The sequence below is a fragment of the Prinia subflava genome, chromosome 8 (genome assembly GCF_021018805.1).
Source record: "Prinia subflava isolate CZ2003 ecotype Zambia chromosome 8, Cam_Psub_1.2, whole genome shotgun sequence".
Taxonomy (NCBI): Eukaryota; Metazoa; Chordata; class Aves; order Passeriformes; family Cisticolidae; genus Prinia; species Prinia subflava.
This window is the reverse complement of record NC_086254.1, coordinates 10,870,421-10,884,594: the sequence shown is the minus strand read 5'-3', so window position 1 is coordinate 10,884,594 and position 14,174 is coordinate 10,870,421. Positions and strand designations below refer to the sequence as shown.

Sequence of the window (14,174 nt, the reverse complement as noted above, 5' to 3'; positions counted from 1 at the left end):
ATTGGCTACAAGTTACATAGTTCTCTTATTAATTAGTATTCTCTTTTGGTTAATGATTCTCCACTTCCCATGCTGATTAGTCTTTCTCTTCTTTTGGGTAGGTCGATTTCTGGCATCAGTGGTCTGTGGGTTGATGGCCACAGACTCCCCCTGCCAGAATTACCTTTTACCTATTTGGAGCTGATTTCAGCACAATCACTGAGTTAGTTTTCTTAGTTATTCTTTATCTTAGGAGTCCTGCTAAATGTCCTTGTGGCCCATAAATTCTGCACTTTTTGTGTCCATTATTAGTGACAACATCCTTCCTCCTAAGCTATGTTAACCTCCTCCCCCAGGTCTTAGATCACTGAATCATGTCAAGCCCTAAACTTTGTTTTTCTAACCCATGGACATCACTTACTGCTTGCTTATTAGCTGCTGTTTCATGAATTAAATATCTCGTTGATTAGGCTTGAAAGTTACAAAGATCAAACATTAAAGAACATCCTTTCTTAAGAAAGTTGGTTTGAATTTTTTTTTAGGTTGGGGTTTGTTGTTGTTGGGGTGTTTTTTGTTTTGTTTTTTTTAACCTATCATCAACCATTATTTGTTACAATTAAAGATTTTCCCAACATTTCCCCCACGGCTGCAGACTCCTGTTTAAAGCCACACAACTGTTGGGTTACAGCGGGGCTGGGAGCAGCCTGCACCCTGGGAACGTGTCCGTGGGACAGGCAGTGGAACCGGGGTCCCTTCCAACCCCAGCCGTGCCACGCTCTCTTCCGCTCCCCGAGCGCCGGGCGGCCCCCCGAGCCCGGAGCCCGCGTCCGTGCGTGCCCGCCCCGCCGGGCGCGATGCTGCGGGGCACACGAGGCCGGCACACGCCGCCGCACGGTGACCTTGCGGCCTCGGGAAGGACGCAGGCGGCCGGTGGCCTTCCCCCGGCTTTGGGGGCTGTCCCCGGGCCGCACCCCGCCTGCCGCGGGGCCGTGCGGGGGCGAGCGGGGCCGAGCGGGGCCGGGCGGGCCGGGCTCGGCGCGGCGGGCGGCGCGCGCGGCCGCGGGCGCGGCCCCTTTAAGGCGCAGCGGGCGCGCGGGGGTTGGGCCGCGGCGGGCGCCGTAGCGGCGGCGGGGCCGCACCACGTGGGGCGGGCGGACGGTGCTGTCCTTCGGCGGGCCCATGGTCATCCGAGCGGGCGAGATGCCGCCGGCCGCCGTGCCGGCCGCGCAGGGCGCCGAGCAGCAGCACCCGGCACCCCGCGACAGCCGGCCCGCGGAGACGCAGCAGCGCCCCGGTAAGGAACCGGGCCGGGGCCTGCGGCGCCGGGGATGTCCGTCCCGAGGATGTCCGTCCCAACGGCGCAGACCCACCGCTCCCTCTCCGGCGCCGGGGCTCTCGGAGCTCGCCGGAAAGGTCGCGGGGGTCTGCGGGAGCGGGGCCGGGGCCGCGGTGGGGACCCGGGGCGGTTCTGGTAACTCGGGCGGCTCGTCCCACCCGGGGACAGCCCGCGGCGCGGCCCGGGCGCGCCCCGCCGCGGGGCCGTGCTCCCGTGGCCGGGGGGCTCCGCTCCTGCGGGGGAGTCGTGCCGGGGCCCGGCGGCCCCGCCGTGCCTCGGGAGGGCTCCTCGCAGCCCCGGGTCTGCGCTGGCTGCCGAGGCCGGAGGCCGCGGCGGGGCCGGGCCGCGCGGTTTCGGGTGCCCTCCCGTGCCGCAGCGGGGCCGAGCCGGGGCCGGGGCCCGGGGGAGCCGCGGGGTCAGGCGGCGCCCCGGGCCTGGGCGGGCCCGTCCCGGCGGAGCGGGAGCCCCGGGCCCCGTGAAGGTCACCTTCACGGGCCGCTCCACCGCGCGGCCGCGGGGGGGCCCGGGCCGGGAGCGCCCGTGCCCGGCCCGCGGGGAGCGCCCCGAGGGCCGCGGGGCCGTTCCCGGGAGCCGCGGGCGCTCCCGGCGTGCGGAGCGGGCCCGTTCCGGCACCGCGTGGGGCTGCCCGTGACGGGCGTGGGTGGCTCGGGGGTGGCGGGCAGCAGAGGGCTGGGTCCTCCAGGAAGTTCGGGCTGCGGCCGCCACTGGCATGTTAGAAAATACTCAGAAGCGAGAGTTTTCCTGGGAAGGGCAGAGGCTTGTCCGACATCTCAGCTCCAAACTGCGGGTTTAACTAGTTATTTGCTGGCTGTTCTTGCTCTGTGTTGGAACCTGAGTGGCTCAGGCCAGGGACGGTGTGCAGCTCCGTGTCCTCACTGTTCTCAGTGCCAGCTCCCAGGCTGGCACCAGCCCTCAGATGCTTCCACCTGCTCTGGGCTTGCTCAGTTTGGTGTTTGTATCTTCAAGAACTTAGAAGCCTGAGCACCCATCTCAGCCTCAGCTCTTTTCTGTGATGTACAAGCAAAAGGTGTAGAAGCAGCGTGGCTTGTGGCTGGCCTTAGTCCTGAGGCACGTGAGTCCCCTGACTGACCCACATGTCGCCTCCATCCCCCGCTGATTTTATGGTATTGAGGTGGATTTTTGAAGTTTGTCACCTAAAGCAAAGTTCACTGGCATTTGGTAGTGGAGCAGGTTGGATGCAGTTCAAGAGTGGCAAGCTTGGTGCTGGTAGCCACCCCCTCACCTACATGCTGGATTTTGAAGCAAGCATCACACCTGCAGTGGCAGCCACTGGGTTAAAAGGTTATGGATCCTTGCCTCTCCAGCCACAATGAATTGCTGAGGGAGGATGGAAAGCAGAAAAATTCTTTGTGTGTTTCAGCACTGGACGATTGTTCATGTGGGATCTGGGAAGGAGCAGAGGAAGGTCTCATCAAGGAGCTGTTCCACAGGAGCAGGGTCAGCCTGGCCACCTTGGCATTGGCCTCCTGAGCTCTGCTTCCCAGGCTCTGGTGATCCCACTGCTGTGGCCTGCAGAGCACCTGTGTAGGCAGGCACTGGCTGTGTCTGAGGGCAGCTCTCAGTACCTGGAGCCGTGGGCAGACTGCAGGTGGGCACCTTGCTGCAGAAACCCCAGAGCTGTGCCAGGCACCCAGGCTCAGGTGCTGGGCTCTGTGCCAGGCAAGAGAGCTGATGGCTGCGGCTCTCTTCCCCCAGCCTAGAAACTGTTGAGACTAGCCTGTCCTTCTGAGTACAGAAACACAAAAGAATGGATAGCTGGGGTTCCTGTAGTGATTTCTGATGGCTGCAGTTTTGGGTTAAAGAAAGTTACCTTTCTTATCAGCTGCTGTGAGATCAGAGACAGCCATTGTGTGCAGCATTTCTTGTATTATTTTTATTGCTACAGTCTTCACTGCCTTAGAACCAGTTTCTCACGTACAAGTTTAGCAGTGCTTCTAGCTACCATAAAATGCCTTTCAACCTTGCTTTGGCCAGATCTGTTTTCTCCTAGTTCAGTCCCTCCATCCTCGAGCTCCCCAGCCACCCTTGCTTTCAACACATCTTCTGTTAGAGCAGCAGAGAATGCAGGTGTTAATGTAAAACTGCTGTGGAGGCAAGTGTAGCTGTGCATTAGCAACAAGGTCAGAAGGCTGATTCTTAATCTGGGGATCTGCTATCGCTGTCTGTTGCCCAACCTTGGAGGTCCCCTGGTGTTCTGGAAAGGACTGAATTGCTGGCAGTCAGGGTTTTTAATATGGAGCTCTGACAGGCTTGGGGGGGACAGTCAGAGGAAAGTTGTGCAAGAGAAATCTGATCACTGCTACAAGGTTAAGAAGAGGAAAGGGGTGTGATAAGACAGCATCTATATGGCAAGATGAGGGATGGGAACTCGAGGGGATCATGCTCAGGGTGATTCTGTCAGTGGGATAAGAGCTGAGCTCCCACTGGAAGCTCTCTGCTCTGCCTGAGCAGCCTTGTTCCTGGGTTTCCCAGCTGAAAAGTGGAAGTAAGTAGGTCAGGAACACGCACTGAGATAAATCCACCTGCAGACTCAGAACTGCCTTGTGCACAGTAAAACCAGCACCATGTTGCAGAGTCCTGTGTTTACCTTCATTGTCTGTACATGACTAAACTTGGCAGCACACCCGTCTCCTGGTGCAGCTTCTCAGCACTTGCTTTACTTTCCTGCATTGTGCTCCATTGGTTGTGCTGGAAAGTTGTTATTTCTAGAAGCTTTACAGGTCTGAAGTTCATGCATTTTTTTAATTTGTACTTGAGAAGCAATGCCAGTCCTTGGGGCAGTGCTTGGACAGTGTGCCAAGGATGAAAATCAGCGTGTGGTTCCTCCTGTGGTGGCAGTGGCTGTCACTTTTGGTAGTAGGTCAGGTTTTTGTCATAGTAGCAAGGCTGTCTCGGGATTAGCTTTTGGTTGGCAAGTTTTTCTGAAACAGCATTTCCTTAGTTTGTCTTTCACTTTAAAGAGAAAGTCTCTACTATAAGCTGTTGAAGAGGCTGCAGGCTCAGAGAAGTTGTATGTAGTTATGTCCAATGACATCAAATTGCAGGATCATGAATCTTGCCCACAGGTCCAGTGGGTCGGATTAGCCTGAGAGCAGCCCTGCTGCCCAGGCTCCCCACTAGCCAGCCTCCTGCCCTTGGGGGCTGGATGAGACTGGGAATGGTGGGTGGCTCCTGGCTGTTAGCAAGCTGTGCCGTGCTGAGTACCTTGCGTGCTCTGTCTTTGCTGTTGGTGTCCCTGGAGCCTGCAAAGCCTCCACAACCCGGAGGCTCAGCTGCAGGCTGGGCTGGGGCTGAGGTGGGCTGTGGTGCCAGCTCGGCCAGGGCAGTGTGCGAGGTCGGGTGGGATCACTCCGTGTCCCTGGCAGAGGGGTTCCAGGCAGGTTTCCCGGGCTGTTGCTTGCAGCACATCCTTGCAGAGCTGTCCCCGGGGCTGTGTGTGGCCCGAGCCGCTGGGGCAGCGGGCGGATGGACGCGGCCGCACCGCAGGGCACGGGAAGGCAGCCGGAGCTGCTGAGGACATCACAGCCCTCAGATCTCCCCTGCAAACCCCACACAGAGAACAACATGTTAGCTCCCTTAGCTCCCTGCTCGTGCTGTCCCAGTAGCTTTCTGAAACTAAGGTACGTGCACGAGTAAGGCACAGAGACTTGAAGAATTATCAGCTGGTTCTTGGTTTCTGTCTGAAATAAAATTCCTTCCTTCGGCTCTCTTAAAATTTGAGAAGCATGCTCTTCCTGACACTGTTAGTGTTTTTGTTGGTGCTGATCTTTGCACTTTGCATTAGTCCTACTCTTTGTGCCTGATTTCTGTGATGTTTGCGTGTTATTGTAGCAGGGTCACCCAGACAGCCGGTTTCAAGGCTAGGTTCCTGAGAAGTTTTGGCCAGATAGAAAGTTTACAAATGGGTTTGAATGTAGTTCCCAGATGTGGAGAGTGCAGGGTGGGTAACTCAGGGTGCCAGATGCAAAGCACAAGACATTTCAGCACCTGTAGGTGCCTGAGCCAGCAGCTGTGGGACCCTGTGGATGGGGCTTGGCGCTGTTGAGAGCACTGCAGGCTGCAGCCTCACTTTGCTCTGCTCTCTCTCTGAGCCAGTCCCAGTGGTGTGAAGCTGCTGAGAAATAAATGCAGAGCTTGTAGCTCTGCCCACAGATGTCTTAGAACCAATTTGAGTTTAATGATGGCAGTAGAGCAGCTCTAATGTTTCACTGTGGGCTCTTATTAAAAGAAGTCCTTGTTGTACCTAAAGTGGGAAGTTCCTTGGAAGCTGTGGTTTCCGCAGGGGAGGCAGAAGGAGGCACCTCCACATCCCTCACCTTCCCTGACGGGATGTCCTGCAGAAATGTTTTCATTAGGGCAATCTCTGAAGCTAATGCCTGTTCATTTAGTCAATTTATTTAGATTCATTAAACTATTTATTTTGTTTCATTTATTATTCAGCTAATATTTAATTTGCATTTGCTGTACTGACACCAGCATTCACAGGTTAGAGCTAACACATACATGCTGCTGTGAGCTTGCTTTGGCTGCAGTCAAAGAAATGCAGCTCAGCTTCATGAGCCTTGACCAGGTACTTCTAGGAGATTCCTTCTCTTCCCAGAGGCCTCTGGGTAAGGAGGAAGAGTTGAAGCTCTCAGTACATCTGAAGTCCTTCAAAAATCACAAATCACAAGAAAAGCATGATGCTCATGTGATCTGAAAGTTGGTGCTGGCTCGTGGGACTGAGGGGTACCCAGTCGTGAGGCTCCGGAGCTCCGAGGCCTGTCCTGTGCCAAAGGAGTGATGATGCCCGGATGGTGGAGGGTGAGGAGCCCGTGGCTGTGGCACAGCCTCACTGGGGCGAGCGGTGCCTGCTTGGCCACAGCCTGGTGGCCAGACCTCAGACCACCCTGTGCTCGGAGAAGGCTCTGGCTCCATAATCCCTGCTTCAGTTGCCGTGATTTTCTTTGAGTAGCATGGAGAGAGGAGAGGTGTTAGGGACTTGTGTGTGTGGTTTTGTGGTTTGTTTGTGTTTTATATGGCAGAGCAGCGTGAGAGGAGAGAAAATTCGTCTAGAATCTACTTAGTGGTTCACTGCCCGAATGCTTTGTGCTCGCCTGTTTAGTATGGATGGCTGTGCCGGGCCCGGGCGTGCCATAGTAACTGCCCTCGCCTTGTAATTCAATGCATCTCCCTTGCTCAGGTTTGGCACAGCACCGTCCCAGGCTGCACTGGTGTGGCACTCGAGATGGGGCTATTTATAACCGGCCCGGCCCGGCTGGCATCCCCCAGTGCTGGGGAGCTGCGTGACCCGGCTGTGCTGCGGCACAGCAGAGCTGCAGCTGCGGGGCTGCTCCGGCCCTGCCGCCTGCGGTGGCAGCCGGGGACAGGCGCGAAGGCGTGCGGTGGATGAAGGTCTCCGGGCAGCACTTGGGGACACTGCTGCAAGCCCAGCACCCAATTCTGGTGAGCACATGGGACGTGGGATCCTGCGTGGAGTCAGCTGCTGGTCCTCCTGTGTCCTGCCACGCCGGGGCCGAGTAGGCATTCTCACCTGACTGCGAGCAGGCAGCGGAGGGCACGGGCTGCGCGTGGGAGTGTGCCTTGTGGGGACTCCAGTGTATGTGTGAAACACAGCTGACTGTTCTGATCCGGTGCTGCATGAGCCAGCCATGGGAAACAGCCTTTTTGCAAACTGCTGCAGGCAAGTCACCGATCTCCTCTTCCAGCCACGCAGCTCTGGCTCACCCGACGAGAGGTCGCCCCTCTTGCCAAAGTCTTCCACAGGCTGCACTGTCTTCCCAGAGATGCCAGAAGCTGCCCAGTGTGCTGGGCTGTATCCAGACATCATCCCCAGCGAGGCAGTGACGGGAAGCTTGCAGAAGGGTACTGAATACATCCAAGACCTATCTGAGACCAAGGACAAAGAAGGAATGGTGACAGTTTGTGATAAGGGCGGTTTGATACCTGGCGTTGGCACGGTTGGCCTGCTCCAGCAGACAGAGGCATCCCGTGCAGTGACTGTCCTTCCAGCCGACCTTGGGGACAGGCCGGCAGGGCTGGTTGATCATGCTCAGTCACTTGAGGCCTGCCAGGGCTGTGTGAAACTTGAGGACAGCGGCTTAGCCCACAGATCCTGCCGCCGGGAGGAGCACGTGGCAGCAGCTGATGGCAGTGAGGGCCCTGGAGCACATTCTGCCGGCCAGGGCCACGGCGAGGAGCGAGCAGCCGTGTGCTTGGACACAGCCTTAGTGGCTCTGGACAGCGTGCTGAAGTGCAGAGGTCCTGCTCCCTCCCCAGGGAGCCCTGGGACACTGTCCTCTGCTCTGCCATCAAGTGTGGGGAAAACCCTGTCAGCTCAAAGTGCAGTTGTGCTGCCTGTTTCCCCTGGTGAGGTGTTACCTAAGGCTCAGGACACAAGTGCTGGTTTTGTGACAGAACCTACTGCCTGCCTCAGCAGAAGATCAAGCTGTGATCCTGATTCCCAGGCACAGGTTCTGCCCTCAAAGCAGCAGCAGCAGAAAAAGAAGAGGAAGAAAAAGAAACTCCCTCTCCCAGGTGCTCAGTCCCAGGGGCTCTGTCCTGCTGCATGGAGCCATCACACGTATGCCCCTCATGGGGGTGGGTGGCTGTGTGTGCCTGTGGGATGGGGCAGCACAAAGGGGAGCAGAGGTGATGTTTTAACTTCACAGGTGAAGGAGGAAGGTGGCAAGGTATCCCACCTGGGTGTGTACCACAGAGGGACCTGTCTGTGCCTTGATCCTGTCAGCAAAGCAAACTTCAGGTGTTTTGCTTGTCTTCTTCTCAATTCATAAGGCAAATCCCTCTTTTGTTTGTGACTGCAAACATGGTCCTTGTAAAGGATGGGAGCGGATCTGCCTGGCCCAGCCTGCAGCAGCTTGGGTGGGAGTGTGAAGCTGTGAGGGACCAGCACAGGGAGCCTTTGGCTTCCTTCAGCTGTGTGCAGGTCGAGGACAGGCCTGAGCTGCAGAGGTGCAGCAGCTCCGTCAGCTCTGCTTAGGATGAGGTGTTCCTTCTCTTCCTTCACCTGGTGCGTTATTGCAGTGCAGTGGGGACAGCTGGCCCCTCAAAATGGCACTGGAGCTGATAATAGGAAATGCATTCCAAAAGTCAGTGCTGGAAAAGGCAGGGGGTTTAATTTTTAGTTTTGTCTCTCTTAAGTTTCTTCAGTTACTAAATGTAGGGAAGGAAACTCCTCACTGACACAGCAGTCCCTGTAGACCAGACTAAATCCCAGCAACATAATGTCGCTGACTTTTGGATCCGATAATCTTCAAAAAGGATTTGTGTCTGACTTAGGTTTAGAAGATTTGTTTGAACATAGATCAGTTATTAACTAACTCTTCCCAGGATCTGTGCTGGCTGTCACTGTGTGCAAACCAGCAGACTCTGGGTTCAGGTGTGTGCCCTCCCTCATGGCAGGCTCCGAGCGCTGGGGCTCACCAGGTGCCTGCCGCTGCTGCAGCCTGGCTGTAAATAGGAGTTGTCATTAAAGTAGGCCCTGTCCCCTTGGCGTGTGAACTCCTTGTCCAGGCGCAGAGATGAAAGCTAATCCTCGTCTGATCCCTTGTGCCAGGTGTGCCCGCAGACAGGCGGGTGCGGGCGGCTGCCCCGGAGCGGCGGTGCCCGCTCTGTGCTGCTGTGCCCTGCGTGTGCGCAGGGATTGCTGCACTGTGCTCAGGGCAGCGACGAGAACACCGCGGTACAGCCCAGCCAGCAGCCAGCACGGGCAGCCTCCGCCACAGCCGTGGGTACGAGCTGCAGGTCCAGTGCAGGAGGAGGGTTCTTGCTGGGACACAGGCACATCCCTTGCAGTGACAGGGGAGACCAGAGGTCACAGCCTTCGGTCGAGACCATAAACCTGCGTCTTGGGGCCAACGTGACCCGGCAGGGCTCTCTGTCGGCAGCAGCGAGCAGGGCGGTGAGCGCGAGGAGCGGCCGGGTTTGCCCCTGGAGCGGGTGGAACTGCTTCCCTGTGACTCAGACACCTTCCTGAGCCAGCTGGGCTGCAGCGCATGGCAGCGGGAGCCAGCAGCCAGACACAGCTGCCGGCTTGTTTGCAGCTCCAAGTCAGAGCAAGGAACAGGAGAGAGGCCTCTGTAGGTGTCTTTAAGGTGTTCCTGGGCCTCCTCCTACTGTCACAAGTAGGCTGAAATCCTGTGAAATCCGTGAGTGCCCCATGCCGTGCCTCCCTCTGCGCCGGCACTGCTGAGGCCGCGGCACAGTCGGGCTGCAGTGGGTGGGAGGAATTGATGACCCACTTTAAGGCAGGTGGGTGCAGCTCTGCTTCCCTTGGGGAGCACATGAGGTGAGTCAGCAGCCAGCATGGCCTCCACGCCGGCTCACACTTCCTTGAAACATGCCCATTCTCTACAGAACCCCTCTGGAAAGCCTTGCCTGCATCACATCCAAGGGTTAACCTGCTGCACAGCAGATCCTTCTCAGTCCAGACTTAACTTTCATTTCTAAACTTGAGACTATGCTGGCTGGAGCTGGATCCCCGACCATAAGGAGGTATGAGGGTGTTGCCACTACATGTCTCTCGTCAGAAAGAGCACAGCTGTGCCAGCTCTGCCTTCACTCAAGTAAGGAAAAGAGCAATGGAAGGTGTGAACATGTATTTCTGCAGACTGGTATTCTGATTTCTGAAACAATAGGTAGTTTGGGGATCTTACACCACTGTGTAGTGAAAAGCAGAAGTGTGGTCCTCACTGGTGACTTTCACTTGCTGAGTTCAGCTTTTCCTGTCTCGCTTTGCTGCTGAAGGTGTTTGTTGTGCTCCACACTGGCATGTGCACGGGTTGCAGTGCCAGCCTTCCTTTCAGCCAAATTCTGCCTCCTTTCTGCCACAGCAGGAACAGAAGTTCAGTGATCCTGCCTTGCCTGGGTGGGCAGGGGCTGGGCCAAGCCTGGCTCGGGCGCCTGGCAGGTCATCCTGTCTGCAGTGCTGGTAGCCCCAGGTGCAGCATTCCCGTGGTGGCTTGTCTGCACTCCCTGCAGATGCCCACGTGTTCACGCAGCCCAGGAGTATGGCTGTGCTGGCTGTAGGGTGTGACGAGGGGCTCTCCCCAGCCCTTTGGGCATGGTGTGGTTTTTCTGAAACCACATCTCTTGGGGCACTCTTGCATGGAGCTTTTCTTCCTCCTTTCTAGCGTGACGGCAGCCTGCTGGAGCCAGAGCCAGGCCTCTTGTCTGACTTGCCCATGGCTTCATCTGTCAAAGAAATGAGCAGTGAGTGCTGGGGACATATGCACAGTGACAGGGAACATGAGCAGCAGCTGCTGAGCTGCTGAAGGCAGCTGAGGCCGTGTGAAGTAGCTCTGCTACCTGCTGCCTTTTGGAATGGGTGTGCTCTCATTGCATTTTTTGCCCTTTCACTATGTCCTAAGTCATCCCTGACAGTCATCTCTGAGGGTTTGCTGTTGGCAGTTGTTGTCTGGGTCAGGGACATGACCCTCCAGGGATGCTTTTGCAGGGCTTGTTGCTGCAGCCTCATGTGCTCCAGAGGTGTGCAGGGGAATGTGGTGTTCCCATCCCTTTTCTGGGTTATGGTGAAGGCTGAACGACTTCTGGGCTGCAGGAGCAGTTGAGGCTGGTGGGGAAGAACTGGCTGTGACAGCTGTAGGTCCTCAAGCCACAGTACCAGTCTGTGAGGTGGGGAGGCTGATCTGCCATTTCCCCTGGAGTGGGGACTCCTGCCTTGCTGGGAAGTGAGGATGAGGAGAGACACCTGCCAGATGGAGCTGGCTGCAGGGCTGCAGTCTCGAGGCATTAGCCTGCCCTGGAGCTGTCCTGACCCTGTGCAGCCTTTCAGAAAGGCTGTTTCTGCTGCCTGGGAAAGCGCCCCACCTGCTCCGTCTGTGCTGTTTGCAAGTGAGAGCAGCAAGCTGCAACTGCTGCGTGTGACCTTGGGGGTCCAGCTGAGTGTGCCAGCCCTGCTGGGAGTACATCCTGGGGGACACAGCCTGGTGGAGTGGTGCCTTTGGGGCACCGGCCTGGCAGGCCGCGGGCAAGGGATACTCTGCCATCTCTGAGTTGCTATCAGCGGCTCTTTCCATTCCTCCAGCTTCTCCTGGCAGCCCCTTAGTCCTCTTCAGTGTGGTCCTCAGCCTGGTTCAGAGGATGTAGGCTCCTCTAGGAGACTGGCAGCTTCCTAGATCTTATCAGCTCTCTTGACACTATCCACCTCATTGGAAAAAAACCCCAAACCATTGTGGAGGGGTGAGGTGGGTGCAGAGAGCTCCCCAGCGCTGTGACACATCTGTCTAAACGAGCACTTAAAATGTCGTCACTGTTTTCTTGAACACAATTGCTGGGCAAAGCCTCACGCTGACACCATGGGATCTCTGTGAAGCATTTTGGAAATGCTGAGGGTGTCCAAAGGCGGGCAGGGCCGTGGGAGCTGTGTGTGCCTGTGCAGTAACCGGGCTCCCACGCGATGTGCGGCGGTGCTGCTCGCCTCCCTCTCCCTCTCTGCTCTTTAACGTGTTGGTGCAGAGGTTACAGCTGCCTCCAGGCCGCAAAGCACCACACACCCTTTTTTTTTAATTAAAAGGCTTCTTAAGGCAGCTCACTGTGGTGTACACTGACCCATCCTTCCTGCTCTCCTTCCCTCCTCTCTCTACACATGGTTTGTGGAAGATGCAAACCCCGCAGGCGAGTGAGAGCACCTTAATTATGCTGTGAGGAAAGGGAGGGAAGGGCCTGACACACCTCTGTCCAGTAAACAGCAAGTGCAGAATGAAACCCTTCCTGCCTTTCAGCCCCTGATTGGCTCAGGCTCTCCAGTGTCCAGGCCAGTCTCTGCAGCCCATTGGAGAGGACCTTGTCTAAACCCCTCTCCTCTTGCCCAGAGCACCAATCTGGCGTGGCACTGATGAATGGCAGCGGCCCACATGACAGCCTCAAGGGCGAGAAGGATGCCAAGCAGAACGGCCATGAGGAAGCTGACCCAGGAGAAGATGGGAACGACCAGGAGGTCATCGTCATACAGGATACTGGATTTACTGTCAAGATCTGTGCACCAGGGATAGAGCCCTTTTCCCTGCAGGTACCTGCCCTCGCCAGCTGGGGATGGGAACAGAGGTGGTGGGGGAGTATTTGAGCCAGATCCTTTCAGCCAGGCAGGCAGGGAAGGAGGCAGTGCCAGGGAAGGCCCCTGTTAGCCCCCACAGTCTGGACAGTACCTTCAGGCTGCTCACAGCTCCCTGACCTGTCTGTCTTCTGACCAGGACTAGGTGGGGAAGGAGGCAGCAAAGGATGGAGGGTGCAGGAGACTGCCTGGCCAGTGCCTTGAGAGAAACGACGGAAGAAGAGACGTGAGCAAGAGGCTGCCTAGCCCAGGCCCGCCTGGGCATTGCAAGGATAGGGAGGGTGTTTCCTTCTGGATCCCGTGTGTGCAGCAAGGGGAGGAGAACTTACTGAGATGTAGCCCTTTGTCCATCAGAGAGGGGCTTGGGAATGGAGCTGAGCGCAGGGAAAATGGCCTTCCCACTTCTGGGGTGTTTTAAAGAAGTTGCAAAAGCATGATTTCTGGGCCTGAGTGAGGAAGAGAAAATCCCTTGCTTGCTCAGCAGTTATGACACGATGCTGCTTCAGGCGAGTCTGGGTTTGGTACAGTGACAGGTGCTAACACAGCTCAGGGAGCTCAAGCACCAGTCTGAAGACCAAGGGAACGATGCAGTGTCCACATCCCTCTGCATGGAGATCGCTTCCTCGTGTCGTGTGGACAGTAACATGCTGCCAGGTCAGGATAGGACCTGACAGGCCTGGTTCATAGTCCCATTTACCTTGATACTTCACCAAAAACTATTTGAATGAAGTATCTTTAATTCTGGGGAGAGGCATCTGGAATCTAAACACAGTGGGAATTCCTTATCTCCTAAAGACTGGCAGAGAGTGCAGTAAAATCCCATCCCCTGTGGAAATAGCTGCATCTCAGACTGACTTTTTGTCTCCTTTAAATCCCCCTGGCTGTTAGTTTTAATAGGCTAATAATAGCAGGCCGTGCTGTTTACAGCAGCTTATGTAAACTACCCCGAGTCCTCCAGGTTTTCCAGCAGTGTCAGTGGTGCTGGAGCAGGGCCGGGAGGTGAGGGAGCAGCCCCCAGTGCTCAGGGTGGGTCTGGCCTCACCTGAGCCCTGTGGAGGTGTGGCACTGGCACAGACACACCACACATCAGGGGGAGGAACTGGGCCGTTTTCCATGTGCAGCATTCAAGGTCTCACCACTAATGTGGTGTGAATGGATAAGGGAAGAACCCCCTGCTTCCCCTGCCACCTTCTGTTCCTTCACTGCCCTCTGTCACCTCTGTCCCATGCCAAGTGGTTGGTGCAGTGCCTGGCTCTTACACCTCTGGGTGCCAAGCCCTGTGGGGTGGCACTCAGGTGGCTGACCCTGCCAGAGGTCAGGCAGTGCCCTCCCAGCAGGAGCAGAAGAGATCTTCCTGGGAAAGGAAGTAGAATCTGCCTTTCCAAGCCTGAAGAAAGAGGTCTAAGAGGTTCTTGATATTGGAGCTGAGGGGCAAAGTTTGGCAAGAGCATGTGGGAGGGTAAACAATAATTGTATGGGTTCTTACCTTCTTAAGGTTTCTCCTCAAGAGATGGTGCAAGAAATCCATCAAGTTTTGATGGACCGTGAGGATACCTGCCATCGGACCTGCTTCTCCCTGCAGCTGGATGGCAACGTCCTGGATAACTTTGCTGAGCTGAAGACAATTGAAGGACTGCAGGAGGGCTCACTGCTGAAAGTGGTGGAAGGCAAGTTCCTTCAGACTTGGGAGGGAATGAGTGGGGGTTTTCTCAGGCAGTGATTTTG

The 14,174-nt window shown here is 56.4% G+C and overlaps 1 protein-coding gene across 2 annotated transcripts in view; it reads left to right on the top strand.

Annotated features, from left to right (window-relative positions):
- Nucleotides 1–1,070: 1,070 nt before the first annotated feature.
- Nucleotides 1,071–14,174, top strand: part of CLUH (clustered mitochondria homolog) — a 32,490-nt gene continuing 19,386 nt past the window's right edge. The window contains exons 1-3 of one of the 2 annotated variants that reach the window (XM_063402962.1): nucleotides 1,071–1,273; nucleotides 12,211–12,407; nucleotides 13,945–14,116. In XM_063402962.1, the coding sequence (XP_063259032.1) occupies nucleotides 1,159–1,273; nucleotides 12,211–12,407; nucleotides 13,945–14,116 (484 nt within the window). In that variant the 5' untranslated portion in view covers nucleotides 1,071–1,158. Of the gene's footprint in view, nucleotides 1,274–6,617; nucleotides 7,895–12,210; nucleotides 12,408–13,944; nucleotides 14,117–14,174 lie in introns of those variants that run through there. The other variant, XM_063402963.1, reaches the window with a different exon arrangement.